A 23,842-nucleotide genomic window follows, 5' to 3' on the forward strand; every position below is an offset into this window, starting at 1 on the left:
CTGTTGCTGCAGGAAGATGTTGTCAAGCATAGGGCCCCGAGTGTATTAGCTTTTTGAAGGAGAAGCTTTCTTCTGATATCGTCATCACTGTCTCAGTGATAGGGGATGAAGAGAATATACCCTCAAAATGTGTCAGTGCCTGCTACACTTCATTGGGTGTCATCTTTATCCGTCCAGGGCCACAGACTGTGGATATGGTTGAAGATCAGGGGCGGATTGACAACTCATGGGGCCCCAGGGCAATAGGGGATCATGGGGCCCCTGTGTCCTTGCCCAAACTCAAAAAAGCCTATGGAAAAAAAAAAGGGACCAGGGGCATCTCATGGGGCCCCCTACTGACCCCGGGCCCTTGGGCAGTGCCCGAGTTTCCAAATGGTCAGTCCGCCCCTGTTGAAGATCCTTCTGTTTTATGCTATAGGCCTAGCACTCATCTGTGAGTATAAGGCTTCATGAAAAAATAATTTTTTAATATCACTTTTGGAGGTGTTTTGCCATTTTTTCTTTTCTTCTAAATGCCCCCTGATCTTAGCCTATATGCCATGCACACATAGGCATTTACGGGCAGAAAAAAACCCAGGGCCAGCGCATTCAGAAGAGGAGCTTTCCAGCATCAAAAAAACACTTGACACACCTAAATACATGTAAACACATTTAAACACACTTTGCCACTAGGCATGTCAAGTGTTTGGGCATTCAATGGCCATAATAAATGAATATTCTGGCCAGTGGAATAAATGATTGCCCAAACAGTGGACGCGCCTAAGCATGATTACAAACACTGCTTTAGGTGTGTTTTTGACGCTGCCTTTTACTCACTTGGAGCATAGGCGTCCAGGGGAGGAAAAAAAAAGCCCATATGCATGAGGCCTCTTGGTTTGGTATTTTGTATTTTAATAAATGGTACCACTGAAAATGCAATAAGCTGGTGCATTGTTTTTTGTTTTTTTGTGATTTAGTGTTCTGGAGTTCCTATTGGCTGTCAAGCAATGTGGCCCCTCTGAGACCCTAAAGACTGCAGTGACTGTACCTACAATTGGATGATGTGGGTACAGACTGTAGATCTGCTAAGGCAGATCCACCATGCAAAAGAATGGTCAATACACTTTGGTAAGTAAAGAGCAACTAACAATGCTTTAAAATATATAAAAAAGCATATAAATTGGTGAGAGGGGAGAAGAGGATGGATATAATACCTCCGGAGATGGATTTTAAAGGCATTTATTTTGTTGCCTTCTTATCACATGTCCCTCTGCTTCTTTACTTTTTTTGGAGGACATCCATATTTTTCAGTGCAAGCGTTTTGCGTTTTGATTTTATTGCCCATGCTGATAGGACTTAAAACAATATTAGAACACACAAGGGCAAATGTAAACTTTTATGTTTTCATCCTCTGTACCAAAGCTTGTCTAAGTTTTTATTTCTTGTTTCATTCCTACTGCTTTTATTCAGGCAAAATACCATACAGCATTATTCACCCTGGAGTCCAATAGACTATTTACTTTTGCAGCATTTGACTCTCCGCATTGAAATGGAAGCTTGTTTTCTGCAGAATTAAAAACAATTGATCGCTTAACTACAGCTTTGAAACATTTTGTGTGTCATTATTTTCTGTGTAGAGCTTAGCCTCTGGGGGAGCAGCAACGAAAACACTGTGATTGCAACCGCATCATAAAGTTGCTATGAGTCTTGCTTGGCCGAAAAAAAAAAAAATATTTTCAACACAACAGTCTTTGGTTTTTTCGTTTCTTGGATTGTAATCATATCTTTAATTGGGAATGTTCCAGCACTTGTAAAATTTATTAGCTTAGGAATTGGATAGAATTTATCCATAATCAATGTGCCTTTATTGCAGTGTGTTATCCCGGAGGCTTTGGGACTTATCTAAACCCACCACAATTTATCCACTCTTGTGCTGGGGATTGTTTAACTTTAATCAGCCATTAAATAGGACTTATGTCTCTACCTATATATGATTACAAGTGGTTTTGGGCTGATTAAATAAGATGAGCCTTCAGAAACACAATAATCAAGTTGTTATGATTTTACGATGAAATAAATCCTTTATGTGTAAAATTTGTTTTTGGAAATAGGAAAATAATTAACATTTTACAAAAAGGATTGAATGCATTGCCCTTCAGTAGGTTGTAGCTGTGAGCAATTTTACTGGCCTATAAGTCCCTAGAATGTAAGCTAGTTTTTATTCAAGACTTGAAATTTAGAATCGGTTGACGTTGGATACATTACAATGGCTGTGCTAGATTAAAGCATATCTAAACCAAAAAACAAAAATTTAATCTATTGCAACTTGACAAATGTGATAACTGCATTAGTTTTCGTTTTGTTCCAACTTTTTGCCTTTATTTTTAGCTGGTAATAGTGCAAATTACCCCTTTTTCTGTCCCTGGGTGACTACACCCATTTCTCCACTGTATCCAATGAAGGAGACATGTCACACAGATTTGCCTTCAAACATTGTCTGCCTTTGTTCGTCTCCATTACAAAGTGGATTGATATGACTAGTGTGTCATTACTTTGGTCAGGGCCTGGATCACCTGCACCATTCTGGTGGCCACCAGTGGGTGTTTCCATACAGTCAGCTTACCCTAGTATTTAGGGTCCACCTGATACTGGCTGTTAGGAAGGTATTTAAACCCCCCCTTGATGAATATCAGTGCTTTAGTATTCTACCTGTAACCATGTTGCCTGATCCAGTGCTTTGTATCCTGCAAGTAACCATTATTCTGTTAACCACATCCAGTACCCTGTATTGTGCTCTGTTCCCCTTGTTTCCAGTCCTGAACCTGCCCTGTTCATGTTCCTTCCATTTTATTCATAACCTTTGTTAGTTAGGTTGTTGTTCTGGGTTTGCTGTACTATCACATTTATTTTTTTACTTTTACATTGTTTATGGTTTGTTGGTGTTGGAAGGGTGTTATTTATATTAAAATGTATTTAATCATACTGCATCTGGTTCCATATTCTTTGAGGTGTAGCCCACTGATCTGGTCATCTCTGCTGGATACCTGCATTTGGTATCCCTTTCGTAATAGTTTACACTATGGATTTCCAAACATTCTAAACAAAGGGCCAGTTTACTGTCCTTCAGACTTTAGGGGGGCTGGTCTGTGACCTTTGGAAGCAGAAAATATCATAGTGTCATTGGAGTAAACAGTACATCTTTGGCATTAGGGGGAGGAATCACACCCCACTGTTGGTGTTAGTGGCAGGAATTATGCCCCTTTTTTTGTCAGTGGGAGAAATAGTGTCTCATATCAGTAAGAGGAAAAAAAAAAGGCAAGCAAAGGGCTGCATCCAGCCCCCAGTTCAGGGACCGATATTTACACAATAAATATTAAGTTCTTTTGTGGTTTCTTTTGAGCTTGCAGAAAGCAATCAGGACAGTGTATTTCTGGCAAGATCAACAAGTATTTTCTGTACTTTCTGAAAATATTCTTAGCCTGAAAAAAGAAAACTAATGTAACCACCACATCTAATGACCTGTAAGCTGCAATATATATACTTTTTTTTTTTTTAGTTTACTTGTCAGGAGTGACTCATGCAGATAATGTAGCAGAGGAACAAGGCAACAGACAGAAATTACACTTGGTGCTCTGGATTATGACACGTACACACTATAGAAGGTTATGCTTTGTTGGTATTTCATGTCTGAGGTTTACAACCACTTTAAGTTACTGTTGACTAAACTGATTTCTTAATTTAATGTTGGACCATTTTATGATAGGTAACTCATTGATCAATAATGAGATGTGGGAAGGGTACTGAAGACTATCTTCTGAATTTGTACTGCTCAATGTGACTTTTATGGGCCCACCGCTCCTTTGGCCCAGTATAGGACCTGTCTTCTCCCAGCAGTCATGAGCAAACAATGTCCAGGCTGCAGTGTTTGTTCTTCAATTTCACTTAACTTCATGGCAAAACTGCATGTGTACTTACATTGTTAATTCATGACATTACTGTTTCGCTGACGCATTTCACCTCCAATCAGGGCATACTCAGGGAGCTCAATCAGGGTTTATTGAAGTTTTTTGGCATATAAGAATGGCTTCAGTGTTCCCTAACTGTTCTGAATAGTATGTGAACATGCGTTCAGGCACTTTTAAGTGGACCTCTCATCAAATATATGTTTGAATGTATGATATGTGTTAAGTACTTTGTAATGCTTTTAGGTGTTTATCATTACAGACTTCACAGTATTCCCCTTAACAATGCCTTCATCTGCTTTTCTCTCCAGAAGTATAAAAGGTAATTTTAGAGAAGAAAAAAAACAGTTTGCTATCTGTTGCCTTTTTCCTTCTCTTTGAAAGCAGTTTATTTTTATGTTGTCATCAGCAGCTAATGAGTGAATCAATTTTTTGCCTTCCTGACTTCATGTGGATTTGTAACAAAAGAATTGTGCATACCAAGTCTAGATGCTGCCCCCCCCTCCCCCCCTCCCATTACTTCAATTTTCATTGTGAAAAGTATTTCCTTTTTAATCTTTTATAAAAATGTGCATTATTCTTAAATTTAAGAAATGTGAAAATTAAATAAATTGAGGCTACATGTCTGAAGAAAGTACAGGAAGACAATTTAAACCAGTGGATAATAAAGGTCCACAATTACCCTATAATTGGATTGCTATTTCAAGTTTCTTTTTCCTGCTTTCATGCAAAAACTTTGCTACAAAAAGGTATACAATCAAACAGCAACAAGGATCATATTTATCATGAGTGCTCTGTTCAGAACACTGTGGGCAGGTGAGGATCTGTTTTACCTTGCTGTTTTCTGGGGTCATAAATCTGAAGCCCGAACAGCGGTGGCCTCTCTTGCCGCAAAAGAGAAATATTATTGGTTCTCAGGTTGAGCTGAAATATGTAGCCATTCATGTAATCAGTCCAGAAGATATATTGGCCATGGTGGGAGAGTCCGAACGGATGGTTTAACTCTTTCCCGCTACCAACTACCTGAAAAAAAGACAACATTGAGTGATAGATAATAACATTTGTATTCCATAATAGTTCACGACCTTTGTTTGTAACCCTAGGTGTCATCACTCAGAGATGTGAAATGACAGGAGATCAATTCAGTTGTTTTTGGCCAAATAAGCCAATTATTTTATGTCTATGTGTCGGGGATATGGACATCAGCTGAGAGCTCAAACAATAAATTACATACAATGGGAAACCTCTTTCAATGGCAACTGTTGCCCCCAAGTACATGCCTGCACCTATCCTCCTTCTGTCTGTAGAAGGACGACTATGTACATTCTTTGGAACAAAGCATTTTTGTTTATGGACCATTGGCCCAGACCCATGCTAGAAAGTGCTTGGATTGTGCCTGTATTTTGTTAGATATAGATCTCAGAGAACAGGTGAAGGTACTCAGCAGGGCGAAGGGCTCAGGAGTGCATATCCCACAGGGTTCATGGCACAGGAATAGGTAACACACAACCCAGTGTACAACCAACAACCAAAAATACCCCCCCCCCCAGTGCAGAACTCTCCTTCCTAATCCCCTGCCCAGAAGGAAAATCTCTCATCACAAATCCCCCCAAATATCCACCAAGTACTACAGAGCCCCCCCCCCCAAGTACAGAACCCTCTCTCCCATTTTCCCCTCCAGTACAGAATGGAGCCTTATGAGCAAAGGCTGCAGGCAGGAAAAGGTGGATAGTTGGGTCTCACTGAGCAGGTGGAGCAAGCCTTTGCTTGAGTTTCCCAACAATCAATAGGACGCTTAGTAGCTCCACATATGGGATCAGTGCCAGGGGTGGCAGTGCTAGTACTGGAGTTGCAAGTACTGAATGCCACTCTGTTCCAGTTAAAAAAAGTCCTGGGTACCCTCAAAATGATCTGAACAAAAAATGCAAGCCGGTAAAAAGTATGACGTGCCAGATCTCTCATTTTTGGCAAAGATCCCCATAAGGTGTCTGCTGTGAGTGATCCCCCTAGGCAGCTCATCAAATATCAGGCGCCACAGCTCAACTCCATTTGCCATACAACTGTATATAATATAACAATATAAATGTATAGAGGAAAGTGCCACAATCATATTGTGCCAAGGAAAAAAAAAATAATGTAATGTTGCATAAAATGAAAGGTCATTGCATTTTGGGGCTTCTAAGAGATTCATTGGAGCTTGAAAAGTGGTGAATGAATTAAAAGCAAAACTTTAAACACACACACATACATGGATAAATATTAACTTTGCTTTTGTTTTAATCAAAGGGAGCCAGAACGCAAGCAGCTTCTGCTATGCTATCCCTTCAGCCAAGCCACTATGCTCTGAGAATTTGTAATGCAGTAAATGTTTATTTGTAATATAAATATAGTAAATAGTCATGAATTGATAAAAATATATGCAGTAAAAAATGTTGAAATTCAATTTATTAAAACTGACCCAATCTCTTTATAGTTTTCTTTCAAGGTAGTCACATGCAGTCAGATTATGATCTTTTAGATCAGTGGTCTACAAACTGTGGCCTGTGTGCCAGATGGGGCCCTTTGCTTGCCTTTATCTGGAAGCACTATTCTGCCCACTGACATTAGCAATGAGACACCATTCCTTTTGCTCACACCAACAGTAGGACATTGTTCCTGCTATTGACAGCAACAATGGGGCACTATGATTCCCACTGATTTTAATGATAGGGCACTAATCCTCCCACTGAGACCAAAAATGGGGCACCCCACTGATGCTAACAAAGGGTACTATTCTCCCCACTTATACCAGTGATGGGTCATTATTCATCATCCTACTGATCATAGATGTGGGGCACTATTCCTCCCACTGACACCAATATTAGTTCACTATTCCTCCCATTGATACCAGTGATGGGGCATTATTCCTCCCACTGACACCAATGAAAGGACACTATTTCTCCCACCAATACAAACAAACAATGGGGCACTATTCCTCCAACTAACATCATTAATGAGGCACTATTTCTTGCACTGACACCATTGATTGGGCACTATTCCTCCCTCTGACACCAATAATGAGGCATTATTTCTCCCTCTGAGACAAATGATGGGGCACTATTCCTCTTACTGATACCAACAATGGGGTACTATTCGTCCAACTGACACCAATGATGAGGCACCATTCCTCCGACTGGATATCAATAATGAAGGACTATTCTTCTCACTGAAACCAATGATAGGGCACTATTCCTTCCACTAATAACAACGATGGGGCACTATTCCTCCTCATACTAACCACCCACGCTATGCAATTTTTTTAGTCCCACTGACCACCAAGCCCAAGACATTGCTTATTCCCATTGGCCACAGTCTGGCCCTCCTAAAGTCTAAAATACATTAAACTGACCCTGTTTTAGATCAACAACATTTACCAGCAACTGTGAGGGGCTCTCTGAAAGCATGTCATTGATAATTGTTTACAATTCCCATAAACATTAGATGGAAGTCTACTGATCAGACAACAATCTAAGTCAGTAAATATCTAAATAATAAATATAACAATCACAGTTGAACCCTTTCTCCTTTATGCTGGGTAGCCTGGGTGTGAATAATTTCATTAAGAATGTTCGGGATATATTTAAATACACATAACCCCAGATTGAGCAATTACTATACTGAATAAGAACTGGTCTGCAGAATCAAGGGCTCAAGAATAGGTGTTTCTAGAACTGCTGACACAGAATACACAAAGGGGTCTGGTGAATTAAAGGGTGAGTCCTTTCAAAACTAACACGTCAGTTTTTCATAGGTGCTGGAGAGTTCAACTAATTGACTATTCCTTATAGCTTATGAATCTACACACCTGTTGGATTTTTTTAAATTAAAATGCATTTTTTTATCTACAAACACCATGTGAATGGTGTCCCTGACAATGATATTTTGTGATAATATTTTAAAAGTAAACTTAAAAGCAGAACTCCAGTTAACTCCACTGCATGGATCAACTGCTCATATTCACCTGACCAGTCAATCCTATGAAAAACCGCGCTCCCCCATGGTCCAGCGGTGGACTGTTCCTGTCTGTGGAGCATGCATTGAGCATGCTGACATCAGAAACAGTCCATTTACAAGACCACTGGATCGTAGGGGGGGGGGAGGGGGGCAGGAGCTAAAAAGACCGGTCTTGTGCAAGGTGGATCAGCAGGTCAGGTGAGTATCTCTTTGGTGTCTTCTCCCCTAGAACAAAATGAGCATTTAACCCATACAGTGCCGGCACAGCCCCACCACACGGGCACAAAAATGTTCCCGTATTTCTCTTTTATTTCTACTTTTACAGAATTCTATTACATTTACCTTTCTGTTGGTCCCATTTAGAAAAATCTGCTCAATGTGGTCATAATAGGCATCACACCAGTACAGCAATTGGTTTCCATAGTCCAGTGATAATCCATTTGGCCACAACATCTTGGAAGTGACAAAAACCTGCCGATTAACCCCATTCATCCAGGACTTTTCTATACGTCCGGCACCATCATTAACAACATCCTCCTCCCAGTCCGTCCAGTACATCCATCTGCAAAACCCAAAGGACAACATTTTTTAAGGTTATTATTAACACCTTAACCCTTCCACTACCAGAAGCTTTTTTTTTTCTTTTTCATTTTTTGCACAAGTGTAAAAATGCACATTTTAGGTCTGAAGATTATTTAAAAACCCGAAAATACAGTATTTCATAAAAGCAGAGACCCTGTAGAATAAAATGGTAGCAGTTGCAATTTTTTATGTTGCACAAAACGTATACAACTGGTTATTAAATGTTTATCATCAGCAAACAATATTCTCGAAGGCATGAACACTACCACGAACAGAGATTTGCATGACAGATAAATATGTTTAGTTTCAGATTCATTTGTTAAGTAAATAATTTTGTTTTGTCATATTTGTAATGTTAGAAGGATTATTTTTTGGAATTAGTTTCATATATTCCTTTCATATCAGTTTGTATTTACGGAAGTTATTTTGGAAGACTGGCTATGTTCATTTTAATGTGTTAATTTGTTATTTCAGGAGATGACGTATGCACTCTGAGTCATCCAACCCACAAAGAAAAATGGAATGAGCTGACTGAACGTTACTGACTGGAGTCACATGCATCCAAAAATAGCGAATGGAACAAAATTGATTTTGGATCCATTTGTTATGTTATGATTTAGAGATTCTGATGGATCCAGCCCAAACACAATAAGTAGGACTCATCTTACTCCACTTTTTTACCTTACTGTGTGTATCACAATATGTTTCCATTCCATATGTAGTGCATTTTTTCCAATAATGAAAAATGGTAATGCAAAAAGAATTGGCTAATTATCCAAAAGTCAAAGACTACTGTGCAGCTCTCATCTGAGTAAAACAAAAGGATCAGAATCAATGTGCATCATTCATTATGGTGTTACATTATTTCGGATGCCTCAAGCATTACCAGAAGGTCCAAACTATCACACCAAATCATCCAAATGGAATAAATGAATAAGAATTAATTTATGGTTTTTGTTATCATTTATTTTGGCTTCTTTGAAATTCGTTACTATTTTGATTTGGAGATTCAGACACATCCGAATCTCTGAATAATGAAAATGTTATCCAAATTTTGAGTTATAACGAAACAAATCACACATGTCTAAACACAATAGGATACCTAATTTTCTGGTAAAATATAAAAGATGAGGTTGTGTTTAACCACTTTAAGCCTGCTCCATAGCAAATGTACTGTTACAGGGTGGCCGTGCTGTGCAAAATTGTGTAAATATACATGATTTTGCATTTCCGGGTAGAGGGCATGTGTGGGAGCGCCGGCTTACCAGCGTTGTCATTGGCTTCGGAAGATGTCAATCACCGGGTCAGAGCCAGCGACTAATGGCTGGGACTCGTTGATCGGCGGAGAAGCTGACAGGGGAGAGATCTGTGTGTAAACAACACAGATCTCTCTCCTGTCAGTGGGGACGTGCTGTCAAGACAGTTAGGCACCATGCACACTAGCATTTGTTAAGCTTTCTTTCTGCACCTAGAAGATAAATACTGTTCTCCTATGTGCTCATGCACACTACTTTAGTCTATTAGCATTTCTTGAGCTTCAGTGCCTAGGAGCAGAAAAAAAATGTTTTCGTAGTTTTTTTGGCATTTACCAAAACACTACTAAAAAGCTAGTAACAGCTTTTTTCCCCTCCACATGTACAGTATGCTCCTAAGCTCTCCTGAATGCTTTTGAACGTTACTAAAAAACACCATTACCACCGTTTTTTTATCCAGCGCTTTTTTTAGCTTAACCTCCCTGGCGGTATGATTATGTCAGGAATTTTGTACCAAAAGCGGTTCATTTTTTTGCATGGAAATATGTATTTTTTTTATTGTAGGCCTGTAATTATTATTATTATTATACAGTATTTATAAAGCGCCAATAGTTCGCTCAGCGCTGTACATTACAAAGGGAGACAGAACATGTGACAGAACAATACCAATACAATGCAAAACATGAGGGGATCAAGGGCCCTGCTCTTTCGAGCTTACAATCTAGGAGGGAGGGGGTGGTGGCACAGGAGGAGATAGCTGTGGGGGATGGAGTGGTAGGAAGAGTGGAGGAGGGAGGCAAGTTAGCAGGGGGTGGGGTAGGCTTCCCTGAAGAGATGGGTTTTCAGGGTGCGCCTAAAGGAGAGGAGAGTAGGTGATAATCTGATGGGTTGGGGCAGGGAGTTCCAGAGGATGGGTGACACCCTGGAGAAGTCCTGGAGGCGGGCATGGGAGGAGGAGACCAGGGAACTAGAGAGAAGGAGGTCTTGTGAGGAGCGGAGTGTGCGTACTGGGCGGTACTTGGATATTAGGTCAGTGATGTAGTTCGGGGCAGTATGGTGGACAGCTTTGTACGTCAGCGTTAGGATTTTGAATTTGATCCGTTGCGCAATCGGAAGCCAGTGGAGGGATTGGCAGAGGGGGGTGGCGGAGACAGAGCGGTTGGAAAGGTGAATGAGTCTGGCAGCCGTGTTCAGGATGGACTGAAGAGGGGATAGCCAGCGGCGAGGCAGGCCAGTGAGGAGGGAGTTGCAGTAGTCGAGTCGTGATATGATGAGGGAGTGGATGAGCTGTTTAGTGGTTTCTGGGGTTAGGAACGTGCGGATTTTGGCGATGTTGCGGAGGTGGAGTCTGCACGAGTTTGTTAAAGATTGGACTTGGGGCTGGAAGGATAGGTTGGAGTCCAGAATGACACCCAGTACTCTGGCCTGCAGGGCGGGTTTGATGGTAGCGTTGTTGGATGTGACGGAGAAATCAATGGGGGGTGGTGTCCGGGCTGGGGGGAAGACAAGAAACTCGGTTTTGGAGAGGTTCAATTTAAGGAAGTGGAGAGACATCCAGTCTGATATGTCGCTCAGTAGGTGTGTGATTCGGGCTGAGACCAAGGGGGTGAGGTGGGGGGTTGAGAGATAGATTTGTGTGTCGTCGGCATAGAGGTGGTAGTTGAAGCCGTGAGAGTGTATGAGTTGGCCAAGGGAGGAGGTATAGATGGAGAAGAGAAGGGGCCCGAGGACAGAGCCTTGAGGGACCCCAACAGAGAGGGGGAGTGAGGGGGAGGTGGTAGCATTATAGGTAACGCTGAAAGAGCGTTGTGACAGGTAGGATGAGATCCAGGAGAGAGCAGAATCTCTGAGGCCGAGGGAGTGTAGTTTTTTGAGGAGGAGGGGGTGGTCGACTGTGTCGAAGGCCGCAGAGAGGTCAAGGAGTAGGAGCACTGAATAGTGTCCATTAGCTTTGGCGGTTAGCAGGTCGTTGGAGAGTTTGAGTAAGGCAGTTTCGGTGGAGTGTAGGGGACGGAAGCCGGACTGTAGGGGATCGAGGAGGTTGTTGTCGTTGAGGTGAGAGCATAGGCGAGTGTAGACTAGGCGCTCGAGGAGTTTAGATGTAAATGGGAGCAGGGAGATGGGTCTGAGGTTGTTCGGGTCATTGGGGTCCAGGGAGGGCTTTTTAAGTATGGGGGTGATGTGTGCATGTTTCAGAGGGGAGGGGAAAGTGCCTGAGGAGAGGGAGAGATTGAAGATGTGGGTGAGGGAGCGTAGGATGGAGGAGGAGGAAGGTCGTAGGAGTTGTGAGGGGATAGGGTCGAGGGGGCAGGTGGTGAGGCGGGCATCAGAGAGGGTCTTGGAGACTTCCTCGATGGTAGTAAGGTCAAAGGTGTGGAGTGTTGGGGGAGCTTCAGTATGAGGAATGTAGGGTGGGGTGGAAGAGGAGGTCAGAGCAGTGGTGGGGCCGTGGGAGAGGGGTGATGAGGGGGTAGCTGAGTGAGGGTGAAGGGGGTTGGAGAGAGTTTGAGCAGCGACGAAGTCCCTGCGGGTTATGTCGAGGGGGAGGGGGGATAAGGGGGTAGCTGTGTGAGAGGGGACAGGTTGAGAGGGCGTGTGAGTTGCGGCAATGTCCTTGCGAATTGTGTCAATTTTGTTTTTGAAGTGATTGGCAATCTCAAGGGCAGTGAGTGAGGTGCTGGGTGGAGGTGGGGGTGGAGAGAGTAGAGAGTTGAAGGCAGAGAAGAGTCGGCGAGGATTGGAGGAGAGGGCCTTGATGAGGGTCAAGAAGTAGGCCTGTTTGGCAGCATGGAGGGAGGAGGTGTAGGTGCGGAAGGCAGATTTGTAGCGGGTGAAGGCTTGTTTGGATTTGGTTTTGCGCCATAGTCGCTCTAGGGCACGACTTTGTCGTTTGAGGGTTTTGGTGTGATCAGTCTGCCAGGGCTGGAGCGGTCGGGGTCTGGTGTTGCGTGTGGTTAAAGGCGCTAGTGAGTCAAGGGCTGTTGAGAGCGCATTGTTGTAGGCGGTCAAAGCCAAGTCGGGGCAGGACAGGGGGAGGATGCGGTCGTGGAGTTGATCAGCTGCAGAGTGGAGGGAGGCAGGGTTAAGGTTGCGGAGGTTACGGCTGGTACTAGTGTGACATTTGGAGGGGTAGGCGTTGGAGGACGAGGAGATAGAGAAGGTGATCAGGTTGTGGTCAGAGAGAGGGAAGGGGGTGTTAGTGAGGTTGTGGGGAGCGCATCGGTTGGAGAAGACAAGATCAAGGATATTTCCGTCGGAGTGGGTGGTGGATTGTATGCACTGTGCAAGTGCAAAGGAGGAGGTTAGGTGGAGGAGACGGGCTGTGTCCGGGTTGTCGAGGTTGACAGGGATGTTAAAATCCCCAAGAATTATGGTGGGTAGCTCAGAGGAGAGGAAGAAGGGTAGCCAGGAGGAGAAGTCGTCCAGGAAGTGGGGTATGGATCCAGGAGGCCGGTATATCACAGCAATCTTCAGGGGGGTTGGGGAGAATAGTCGGACGCAGTGGGCCTCGAAGGAGGAGAAGGATAGGGAGGGGGGGTTTGGGAGGACTCGGAAGGTGCTGTGCGGTGACAGGAGCAGACCAACCCCACCACCTTTACGACCGTTAGGCCTGGGTGAGTGGGTCCAGGTGAGACCTCCATAGGAGAGTGCAGCAGGGGAGGTAGAGTCAGTGAAATCTGTTCGAACAAGAGTCTAGTAAACATTCCGGATATGATAAAACTTGAAACATGAAATCATAATTTGTAATTTAATAAATACTCATAAAAAATAATAATATAATAATAATACATTTAATTCAATAATATAATCAAACCAAAAACACTGAAATTTGAAATATAGCGCCAAGTTCGAACATCACTGAGCAAAGTCGCAAAATCGTTATCAGTGTCTGATGACGAATTTCCCCACAAATCATTATCACTCAATTCTGCAAGTAGTTCTGATTTACTCTCGCTGTTCTCTAGCCGGTCTAAAACCGATTTTGACCTAAAGGGACGCTTTTTGGACGCCGTGGATTTTTCTAACTTTCCAGGCAGAAAGAACAGACAAAATGCAGGCAGGGCACAGGACAAAGCAGTAGGGACAAAATGTATGTGAAATGCTTTGATACAGGAATGTTTTGCTATATATAATCGTTTTAAAAAAAGTCATTTTTTAAAACTTTTCAAATTTGCCGCCGGTTTCGGCGCCCGTACGTCCCGACGTCACAGGGACCGGAACATGGAAGCCAGATGCCGGCATCGGCCGGAGGAGATGGCCCGGGGACGCTGCAGGGGACGCATTGCGGGAGCGAAGGACAAGGTAAGCGCTGCAGGGACTCCCTATGCAACGCTGCATGGTAAGCCCGAGTGTAGCTTGGGGTTACCGCTTTTGGTACTGAAACTTTACCCCGAGCTACACTCTGGAATACCGCCAGGGAGGTTAAAATAAAACAGTTTGCATAGGGCCTTATCCCTTTGATCACCCCAGATGTTAACCCCATCCTGCCCAGTGTCATTAGTACAGTGTCAGTGCTTATTAGCACTGATCACTGTATTAGTGTCACTGGAGATGTCAGTGGCAGTTATTCAGTTCCCACCCAGTGTCAGAATGCCCGCCGCATTCCCGTAGTGGTGCTAGAAGTCGCTGATCACCGCCATTACTAGTGTAAAAAAAAAAAAAATCCAGTATATACTGTACACAGCCAATAGTAAATGTTATAACTTTCACGTATACCAATTAATATAAACTTATTGGGATTTTTTTTAGATGTAGCAGAATACATTTTGGCCTAAATCTATGAAGAAGTATTTTTAAATTTTTTTTTTATTGGATATATTTTATAGCAAAAAGTCAAAACTATTTTTTTTTCAAAATCTTTTTTTGTTCATAGCACAAAGAAAACCCACAGAGGTGATCAAATATAACCAAAAGAAAGTTCTATTTCTGGGAAAAAAACTGACTTAAATTTCAATTATTTAGTGTTGCATGACCGCACAATTACTAATTAAAGTAATGCAGCGCTGTATCACAAAAAATGGCCTGGTCATGAAGGGGGGTAAATCTTCCGGAGGACAAGTGGTTAATAAGTAAATACGAAGTATGTCAAGCCTCAAAATTGTGCATGTCTGTGAAATGGCAATAAAGTACTGTATGCAAAATTGTTAGCAGGCAATGCTTTAAAAACCTTTATAATTCATCAACTTAGAGTTAACTGCAAATGATGGACCTAGAATCATTGCTTTCATTGCAGTGTATGCAGCGTATGTCATTGTGACATGGTGATTTGAGTGTTTTCATTGGTGCTTCATGTATTGTGTCTATTTCTCTTACAAAACACGTATTATTGTCTTTGTACATGTCAAGCGATTTACAGTACAGTAGTGTTGCCTCCATGAAAGTTCTGCTCCCTACACCAAGCAGGCAGGCCAGCAAGAGAAAGATTTACAACTGAATAAATAAATATTATGTCAAGAGGATAAAATAAGGAAGCTGACACTTTAAAGAGTTGTATCTTGCTAAGCTTTTGACCCAGTTTTTGGCTGTCAATCATTACACCTTGTCCTGCCGTCAATATAATCAGCGGCGATCAGTGCTTTATGGCTTATTGGCAGGAGGGTAATGGATGATTTTATGATGAACTATATAGGCAGGTTTCTTGGGCTTGGTTATGGAATCGATGAACAGGATTCTAATACAAATCAAATAATGTACAAAAATAAAATGAATGAGATCAACACATGGGGCAATTCAACGCATTGTTTCTTTTTTATACTCATTTAATGTTTTGGCTGAAAAACACACAAAACAAAAGGAGAAGATGAAATGCTTCACCGGCAAACCGATCACAGGATGGGAGTGATTTAAATGACCAAACCTGCGAGAGAAGCAATAAATCAGAATGAGCCTACGTTACATTAAGGAGAGAGGCAATCACTCCCATTTGTACATCACTTGTCTAATAGACATACAGACAACCTTTTAGGCCTGGGTCAATATTCTTCTCTGTGTGTTGAGAAACACGATAAATCAATGGAAGCCCTAAAAACATTTATAGGACTTGTTAAAGGATAATTACATTTTCCTTTCTTGGCTGGTTTGTTATTAATGCCTGGCTATGTTTGTTGTCGATGGGGGTGCTGAGAGCCAGCATGGGCCCCTGGGCAAACATACTTCCTGGGCCCCCCGCTACCATTTGAACTCTTTGAAAAACATTGATTCAAAAACTAAAGGTGAGCTGAACTGTCAAAAAACATATGTGATTATTACTGGTGCTATCTTTTTTTGGTGTAGAGGAACCTGGTGCAAGAGTTAGTTATGATGCCTGTGCTCTGCATTTTCCTTTCCTCCTGCCTGATAACGTGGTTCTAAAAGCTGACGGTTGCATTCTATGCATGAAGATAAAAAACCTTCAGTGTGCAGCCTCCCTTAATACTTACCTGAGCCTGATCGCGATTCAGTGCTGTATATGAGAGCTCTCCCGGCTCCCTCGGCTCTCCGGGTCCCTCTTTCCTCATTGGATGAGACACAGCAGCAAAAGTCATTGGCTCCTGCTGCTGTCAATCACATCCAGAGGAGATCGCGGGGGCAAGGCAGAGCCTCGCTCTTTATGTCTTATGGACATACTGGGCCGACATGGGTAGCGGGTATTCATAAGTGCCCCCAGAGCAAGCTGGTTGTTCTAGGGGCACTCGGTAGGGGGGAAGGGCTGGGAGAACCATTTGGGGACCCAAAAAGAGGGGGATCGGGGCTGCTCTGTGCAAAACCATTGCACAGAGCAGGAATGATATGTTTGTTATTTTAATTTAAAAAAATAAACTAAAGCTTAACGTAACCTAAAGCTTAACAACCACTTTAAAGTTCAAATAAAACATCACTTTAAATCTGCTAAATAAATTCCAGGCGCATCAAAACAGAAGGTGTATAATGTCCTCTAGTTATTTTTTTTTTCTAAAGCAGCCACTGCACAGTAGAAAAGCCTGTCATCTGCCAGTAATCTGCAGAGAAGGACCCTCTCTATGTGGAAGCAGTGGTCTGAGACGTCCTCTCCTAAAAACAGACCTATAGCTCTACAACCAGCAAAGAGTATGCTCACTCCTGATTAGGGAGATCTGGCTGTGACTAAGCAGATCTCTGCAAAGCGCCCACTGCTTCCCCACAGAGAGGCCCACTCTGTAACAAGCTGGCAGGACATAGGCTTTTCTACTCAGAGAACTGACTTTGCACATCTTTTGTTCTGATGCACCTAGAATGTATTTACCTCATTTAAACCTATTTTCCTAAAATAGTCCCGAACCTCCTATTCTGGGATACCAACACTCTCTGCTCTTCCTTGTCTGTGTCTGCCACCATAGCAAGCCACTTGCTATAGTGGAAGACGTGCAAGCACCATGGACACACACAGCATGGCGTCTTGCCGCCCCACGCTCTCTACTCACAGGATTTGATTGGCAGCAGCAGGAGCCAATGGCTCCCGCTCCTGCCTCTCTGTCCTGTGAGTGCAGAAAGAGAGGAGAGAGCCATTACAAATGGGCACAGTGCTGGATAGAGGACTCAGGGAAGTATTTAGGGGGCTGAGGGGGTGATACTGGTATTGGTATTGTTTTATCTTAATGCAGGGAATGTCTTAAGGTAAAAATATTTTTGGCTTTAGAACCACTTTAACCGCCTCCCGGCCACCCTATAGCAGAAATACTGCTACAGCGCGGTACGGGTGCACAAAATCACGTATATATACATGATTTTTAATTTCCAAATAGGGGGGTGCGCGCGCCACGCGTGCACCCTACCCGCGCTACCATTCACAGTCACTGAACCCCGGCCAGTAATTACTCGCCAGTGCCCGGTGATTTTTTGAGGATCTACGATGAGGAGGAGGACTGTTTTGTTTACTAACAGTCCTCCTCCCTGTCAGCTGAGGCACAGCATAGCCATCCAGAGCAGTGCGAGTACAGTGAAGCACACACACATCCCGCCCCCTAGTAAAACACTCCCTGCATACAGTTAACCCTTTGATCGCCCCTCATGTTAACCCCTTCCTGCCCAGTGCCATTAGTAGCATGTCAGTGCTTTTATTTAGTACTGATCACTGTATTGGTGTCACTGGGGATGTCAGTGACACCAAGCCAGTTCCCCCCCAGTGCCAGAATGTCTGCAGTCTTGCTATAAGTCGCTGATCGCCGCTATTATGATTAAAAATGGGAAAAAAAATCCCAGTATATATATACCGCCATTTGTAAACGCTGTAACTTTCGCGTAAACCAATTAATTTACATGTATTGGGATTTTTTTAGCAAAGACATGTAGCAGAATACATTTTGGCCTAAATTTATGACGAAATTTGATTTTTAAAATTTTTTTTATTGGATATGTTTAATAGCAAAAAGTAAAAATTGTCAGATTTTTTTTTATAGTGCAAAAACTAAAAAACACACAGGCGATCTAATACCACCAAAAGAAGGCTCAAGTCATGGGAAAAAATGGAAGCAAATTTAATTTGGGTGCAGCGTTGCATGACCACGCAATTGTCACTTAAATTAACGCAGCGCAGTAACGCAAAAATGGCCTGGTCAGGAAGGGGGGGGGAAATCCTCTGAAGGGCAAGTGTTAAGTCTACTATTATGTCCACTGGTGATGCAAACTCTACTAAAATGGGGGATAGAACTTATAGTTAAGTGAAAAAGTCAGTACACCCCAGTATCTAATTTTTGAGTAGGCAAACAAAAGATCTTCATTCCAACAGTGCACAAAAATAAAAAAACAAACTTATATACAGCATTTTGTGTGATGAAGCACACCACAATGAATGGTAGTATACTTAGGGGTTGATTTACTAAGGTACAGTAAACATACTATGCACTGCAAGTGAATTTGCTTTAGATCCGAGGGGAAGCTTTGAAATGAGGCAAAGCTCTGCTGATGTGCAAGCAAAAATGCTGTTTTTTTTATTTTCCTTGCATGTTCCCCTCAGATCTAGAGCAAATGCACACTTGCAGTGCACAGTCTATTTGCTTTTAGTAAATTAACCCCCATGCGTTGTGGTGTGCTGAAACACAAGACTTGGAGCAGCATTGTATTAGGGCATTAGAGTGCCATTCAAAATTAAAGGCATTGCAGTACACATAACATGTGTTAACATATGTTGAGGTAGCATACACATTACACATCTCATCACATCACAAAGTGTTTTTCAGCCTTCACAGAAAAGGGAAATCTCCTTTAACTGGTGTGAACTACATACAACCTTGCCCAAACATGGGTAGAACACTTTAATGGTCCATGCACAGACAAAGATCAGAAGATCTCTTGCTGTCTGGTCTCAGTAATTAGTCCTGATGGCTAGCAATATTATTTCTTGGTGTATCTTATGATCTAACAGGTGAAATAAATGTGTTTTCTTGTTTTTGTAATGAGTATGGTTTCTGATCTGATAGACACCAGGGGCGGACCGACCATTTGGAAACTCTGGCACTGCCCGAGGGCCCGGTATCAGTAGGGGGCCCCATGAGATGCCCCTGGTACCTTTTTCATAGGCTTTTTTGAGTTTGGGCAAGGACACAAGGGCCCCATAATCCCCTATTGCCCGGGGGCCCCATGAGTTGTCAGTCCGCCCGTGATAGACACTTTACAAATTGAAACAAACTTAGATCAAATAATATATTAAGCTCTTGGATAACATGATGTTCTCCACCCCTACCGATGGGATCCGGGCTTTGTCTTCTTCACACAGAGCGGCACACTAAAATCTCATCATTGTACTGACAAGTTTGTGTTTTGTTGCACTGTATCTTGTATTATTTACAGCATCTGATGCCGTGAGGGTGACAAGATAGGAAAGGTCAAGAAAAGAGAGATTGGCAAGAAGGGAGAATAAAGCAAAAATCAAAAGGCCAGTTTTTGGGTAACCATGTGATAACCTGACAAGTTCTTTACACGAGAACTTGCTTGGTCTGATCACTGCAGTTTCTGTATAAACGCCTATCTAGCATGTCAATGAACTCACTGATTGGCTCCTTGGGGAGCCTCAATATAATCCATAGTTAACAGTGTCACAAATTAATGTAGAGAGGTAAAGATCAGACAACAAGCCTATCAACAATGGAAATCCTCACATGACTATAATTAACCGATTAACAGAAAGACCCTAGTCACTGATTAGAATAATAAGGAATTAAGCAACAATACCAGTCACCTCTGTGGAAAGATGGAAGGCATTTGTAGTTTGCTACCCTTGCAAACTCTTTTCTTTTTCCAATCATTCAATCACTCAGAGGGCTTACATTATTTTGCTTACAGTGAACTCATAATTAATGAAATAGCAAAGCTGAAGATCACACCTAAGAATACCAATTGCCAATTGCCTGGATTCCATGCTGACACTGTTGCTTTAGTACTTTTAATCACTGACCCAGAACAAGAAAACCAATAAAGACTTCTGACTATTATCTGACATTCCTGATCTGCATTCTTATTGCAGGTCATTGACTCAACATATTAAAGCAAAGTGATTTGGCATAAAGGTGAGGGAACTAGAAATGGAGTGCAGAGTGAATACAAAGGCCCAGCTGGGAATATGTTGACAAGCGGATATGCAATCTAGTTAGCAATATCTCAATGGAATGGGGAGAGGTGAGTATTAGGGTTCAGGTTCAGGTTTTCCACTACTGTGGGTTCATGGAGAATCCCAAAAATATTCAGTTTGCAATTGCAACATTTTGGCTTTGTAGGTTCACCACCAGAAATAAAAAACAATATATAATGCTGTGCATAGCTTTTGCCCCGGTCAACTGAAACAGCGCTTTTTGGTGGCCTTGCAACAAATGGCAATTGTGTGTAGGGACAAATACTTGTATTTTTTGTTATTTTGGCTTTGGTCCACCATGGCAGTTTACAGCTTCGTGTGCCTTTTGTTTGACAATAGTTTGCTATAAGCTGCACAAATGGCCATAATAGAATAACAAGATTGGGTATTGAATCCATTAGGATTCACTACAAAGTTCCTAGCTCTGGGGAGATCTTAAAAATTGTGATCGCTGAAAATACACAGTACTGTCCCTTTAAGCTTGAAAAGTTTTAAAGTAGGCACATACTGTATTTTGTTTTCATCCTGCATATAGCAAATATTGTGTACAAATAATTTATTTTCTTAATGAACAACATTCACCCAAAATAGGTATTTGCATAATGAAAACAACAGGCCCAGCATATTGATGGATAAACAGATCAGCCTTCATATTAACCAAAGTCTTCCCATGGATCCAAGTCATTTCTTCTGAATGGTGATTGATCTGCATCTATCTTTTCACAGGAAAATTTGACACATTAATTCTGAGGTTATTTGTCATCTCTAATCTAAAGTAATATTCATTGCCCCAAAAACCATCTCTCAAATTAGCCTTGTGAGGCAGCTGTCATGCAAGTAATTGCCACAAATATTGCTTGTGACATTAAGGGCAATGTGCAAATAATATTTCCTGATTTTATTTTCCTGGCGTGGTAAGTGGTATTAAATAATGTGATTTCCATTTACCTTTAGAATTAAGATTCTGCCTTGTCCATGGCCAGTTGTTGAGGAACATCTAACAGACATACTGAACAATGGGCCAAGAATTAATTTTAGTTGGTTTCTAACCTATAATGTCCACATGGCACTATAATATATCCCTCCTAGTCTGTAAACCTTTTGATTCTCACCTCAGGGGAACACTGCAAGGGTATCTGTAATAAAAAAGTCACGGCCAACTAGGCTTCTCAATATATCAACTGTATATATCTAACCATCTGTGTTTTGTCACCATATATGGTGATATAGATCAGGGGCGGACTGACAATTCATGGGGGCCCCGGGCAATAGGGGATCATGGGACCCCTGTGTCCTTGCCCAAACTCAAAAAAGCCTATGAAAAAGGTACCAGGGGCATCTCATGGGGCCCCCTACTGACCCCGGGCCCTCGGCAGTGCCCGAGTTTCCAAATGGTCAGTCCCCTCCTGATATAGATCTTCTAACCTTCTCATGACAAGGGATGATCTTTCAATTCTTTGTTTTCAGAAGTCGCATAAAACAAGAATGCTTGAGAAGATTTATAATGAAAGGTTGTGAGATACATAATTAATATTTCTACAGTGCTTTTCTCCCTGGAGACTCAAAGAGTTGTATCTACTGTTGGTGAGGCATCCATCTTAGGTGGCACTCAGTAGAATATCAAGCAAAGCCATTGGTAGACAGGGGCCAATTAACGTACCAACCTGTCTTTTGGTGTGTAGGAGGAAATCAGAATATCCAGTGGAAACTCACACAAGCACAAGCAGAACTTGCAAACTCCAAGCAGATAGTGTCCTGACATGGACTCAGAACCAAGGGCTCTAGTGCTGCAAGGAAGGACCACTAAGGCACTGTGCTGCCCAATAATATGTGATACCATTGAGTTTTTTTAACCCATTTAGTGATGTTTACATTATAGTTACTCTTGTGGAGTTCTACCTGAGGTGTGAATTCGGGAGTTTATTGACTAGCAGTGCTATTTTATAGCATTGATTTGACACTGTTGTAAAATGTTACTGTCTGAAAGCTAAGCACCATGCCACACTTGAAATACTGTAGTACAATTTGATAGCATTAACTGGACATTGTTGATGCCCATTTAGTAAGTTTTTCTTTATATTACTCTTGAAGTGTTCTACCAGAGGTGTGAATCCAGGGGTTTGTCGACTAGTAGTGCTATTTTATAGCATTGACTGGACACTGTTGTAAAACTGAAGGCTAAGCACAGTGCCACACTAGAAGTACTGTTCCAAGCTGGAGTAAGGCAGTATTTTGTCCCCTGATGCATTTTTACTTTCTTGTTTCATATTATGTTAGCAAGGTCTCTGCTGTGAGCTAAACTTTCTAGTTCCTCTTTCTAGAGTAATTCTCCATATATTCCTATGAAGTCTCCACTAGGGGCTGGCAAAACCTACATTATAGTCATCAATTTGATGAACTTAACAAAGCACGTGTGGTCAACCTTGCCTCCACTCTAGGGTTTGCATTCCACTTTACTACTGTTTAAGACATACAATACATTTAAAACTTCAAATTCTATTACAAATCTGAATTTTATTTCAAGTTCTGACTATTTTGCTACCTTCTAGAGACACTCTTTAAGATTTTTGCGGGAAGGTGAAAAACCTGGTATGAGTTTTGCTGTGTGGTCCTGTCATTTTTTTAAGATCATATTTTTCTCTTTTAAAGCTCAACACTGCAGACTATCTATGAGCTCTTACCCATTAACAGGATCCAAGACAATTCCACGAGGATGTGACATTTCCCCCTCTATTAAGGTTTTGCGGCTCTGTGATGCCTTTTCCAGGCGAGCGACATTAATTGTCTTCTTGTGTCCGTCGTTTGTCCAATATAAATTATTACCAAGCCAGTCAACAGCAATCCCTTCCACGTTGTCCACATCTGATTAACAGGAGAAAGATATTTGTTTGAAACCAATATATAAAAAACATTTTCTGTGTGTGTACTAAATAAAAGATGTAACATATTCCAGAAGTATAAATGAGTGGACCTTGGGGAAAGGGGTCACCCAAAATTTAGAATTTACATGTAAACAGACTAACAGGCATGCCAAACAAGAGTAAAACGACTTTTAAAGATAAAATCAGTTCACAAGAGCCAGACAAGAATCCAATGAGAATGAACAAAACAATCACTGAATTTGCTCCTGTCTTTAAATAAACAAACATAACTAGTCTTATGTGAATGCTCTAGCCAAAATTAATTTGGAAGTAGAATGTTTGTTCTATGAAAGCAGATATTGACATGGCTCGCCAACGAAATGTTGTTCAAGATTCGTTGAGTTCATGAAAGCACAATCTAATGAGTGGACAATCTAATAACATGGATTTCCTGATATGGGTTTAAATGGCCATAGCGGCTATTTTATTTACAAAATAAAATAACAATTACATATACAACAAATAATTAACAAGTTTGACAATACAACCAGGAGGGGGTCTCTGGGTGTCATTAAAGGTAGAATTTATAACCAGAATTGTCCTCAGCCATGTTCCAACTGCCTTGAAGATGTTAAGAACTCACATGTTCTT

At 41.8% G+C, this 23,842-nt stretch overlaps 1 protein-coding gene across 1 annotated transcript in view; it reads right to left on the bottom strand.

The window, feature by feature from the left end:
- The window catches only part of LRP1B (LDL receptor related protein 1B), a 2,076,109-nt gene that overhangs the window by 1,018,993 nt on the left and 1,033,274 nt on the right, over window positions 1-23,842 (bottom strand). The window contains exons 12-14 of the mRNA XM_089653623.1: window positions 23,012-23,192; window positions 8,277-8,496; window positions 4,775-4,964 (exon numbers count right to left, since the gene is read on the bottom strand). Of these exons, the coding sequence (XP_089509749.1) occupies window positions 4,775-4,964; window positions 8,277-8,496; window positions 23,012-23,192 (591 nt within the window). The remainder of the gene's footprint in view (window positions 1-4,774; window positions 4,965-8,276; window positions 8,497-23,011; window positions 23,193-23,842) is intronic.

Source organism: Staurois parvus, unplaced genomic scaffold (assembly GCF_062004578.1).
Source record: "Staurois parvus isolate SC_StPar_1 unplaced genomic scaffold, SC_StPar_1.0 ptg000716l, whole genome shotgun sequence".
NCBI classification, from domain to species: Eukaryota; Metazoa; Chordata; class Amphibia; order Anura; family Ranidae; genus Staurois; species Staurois parvus.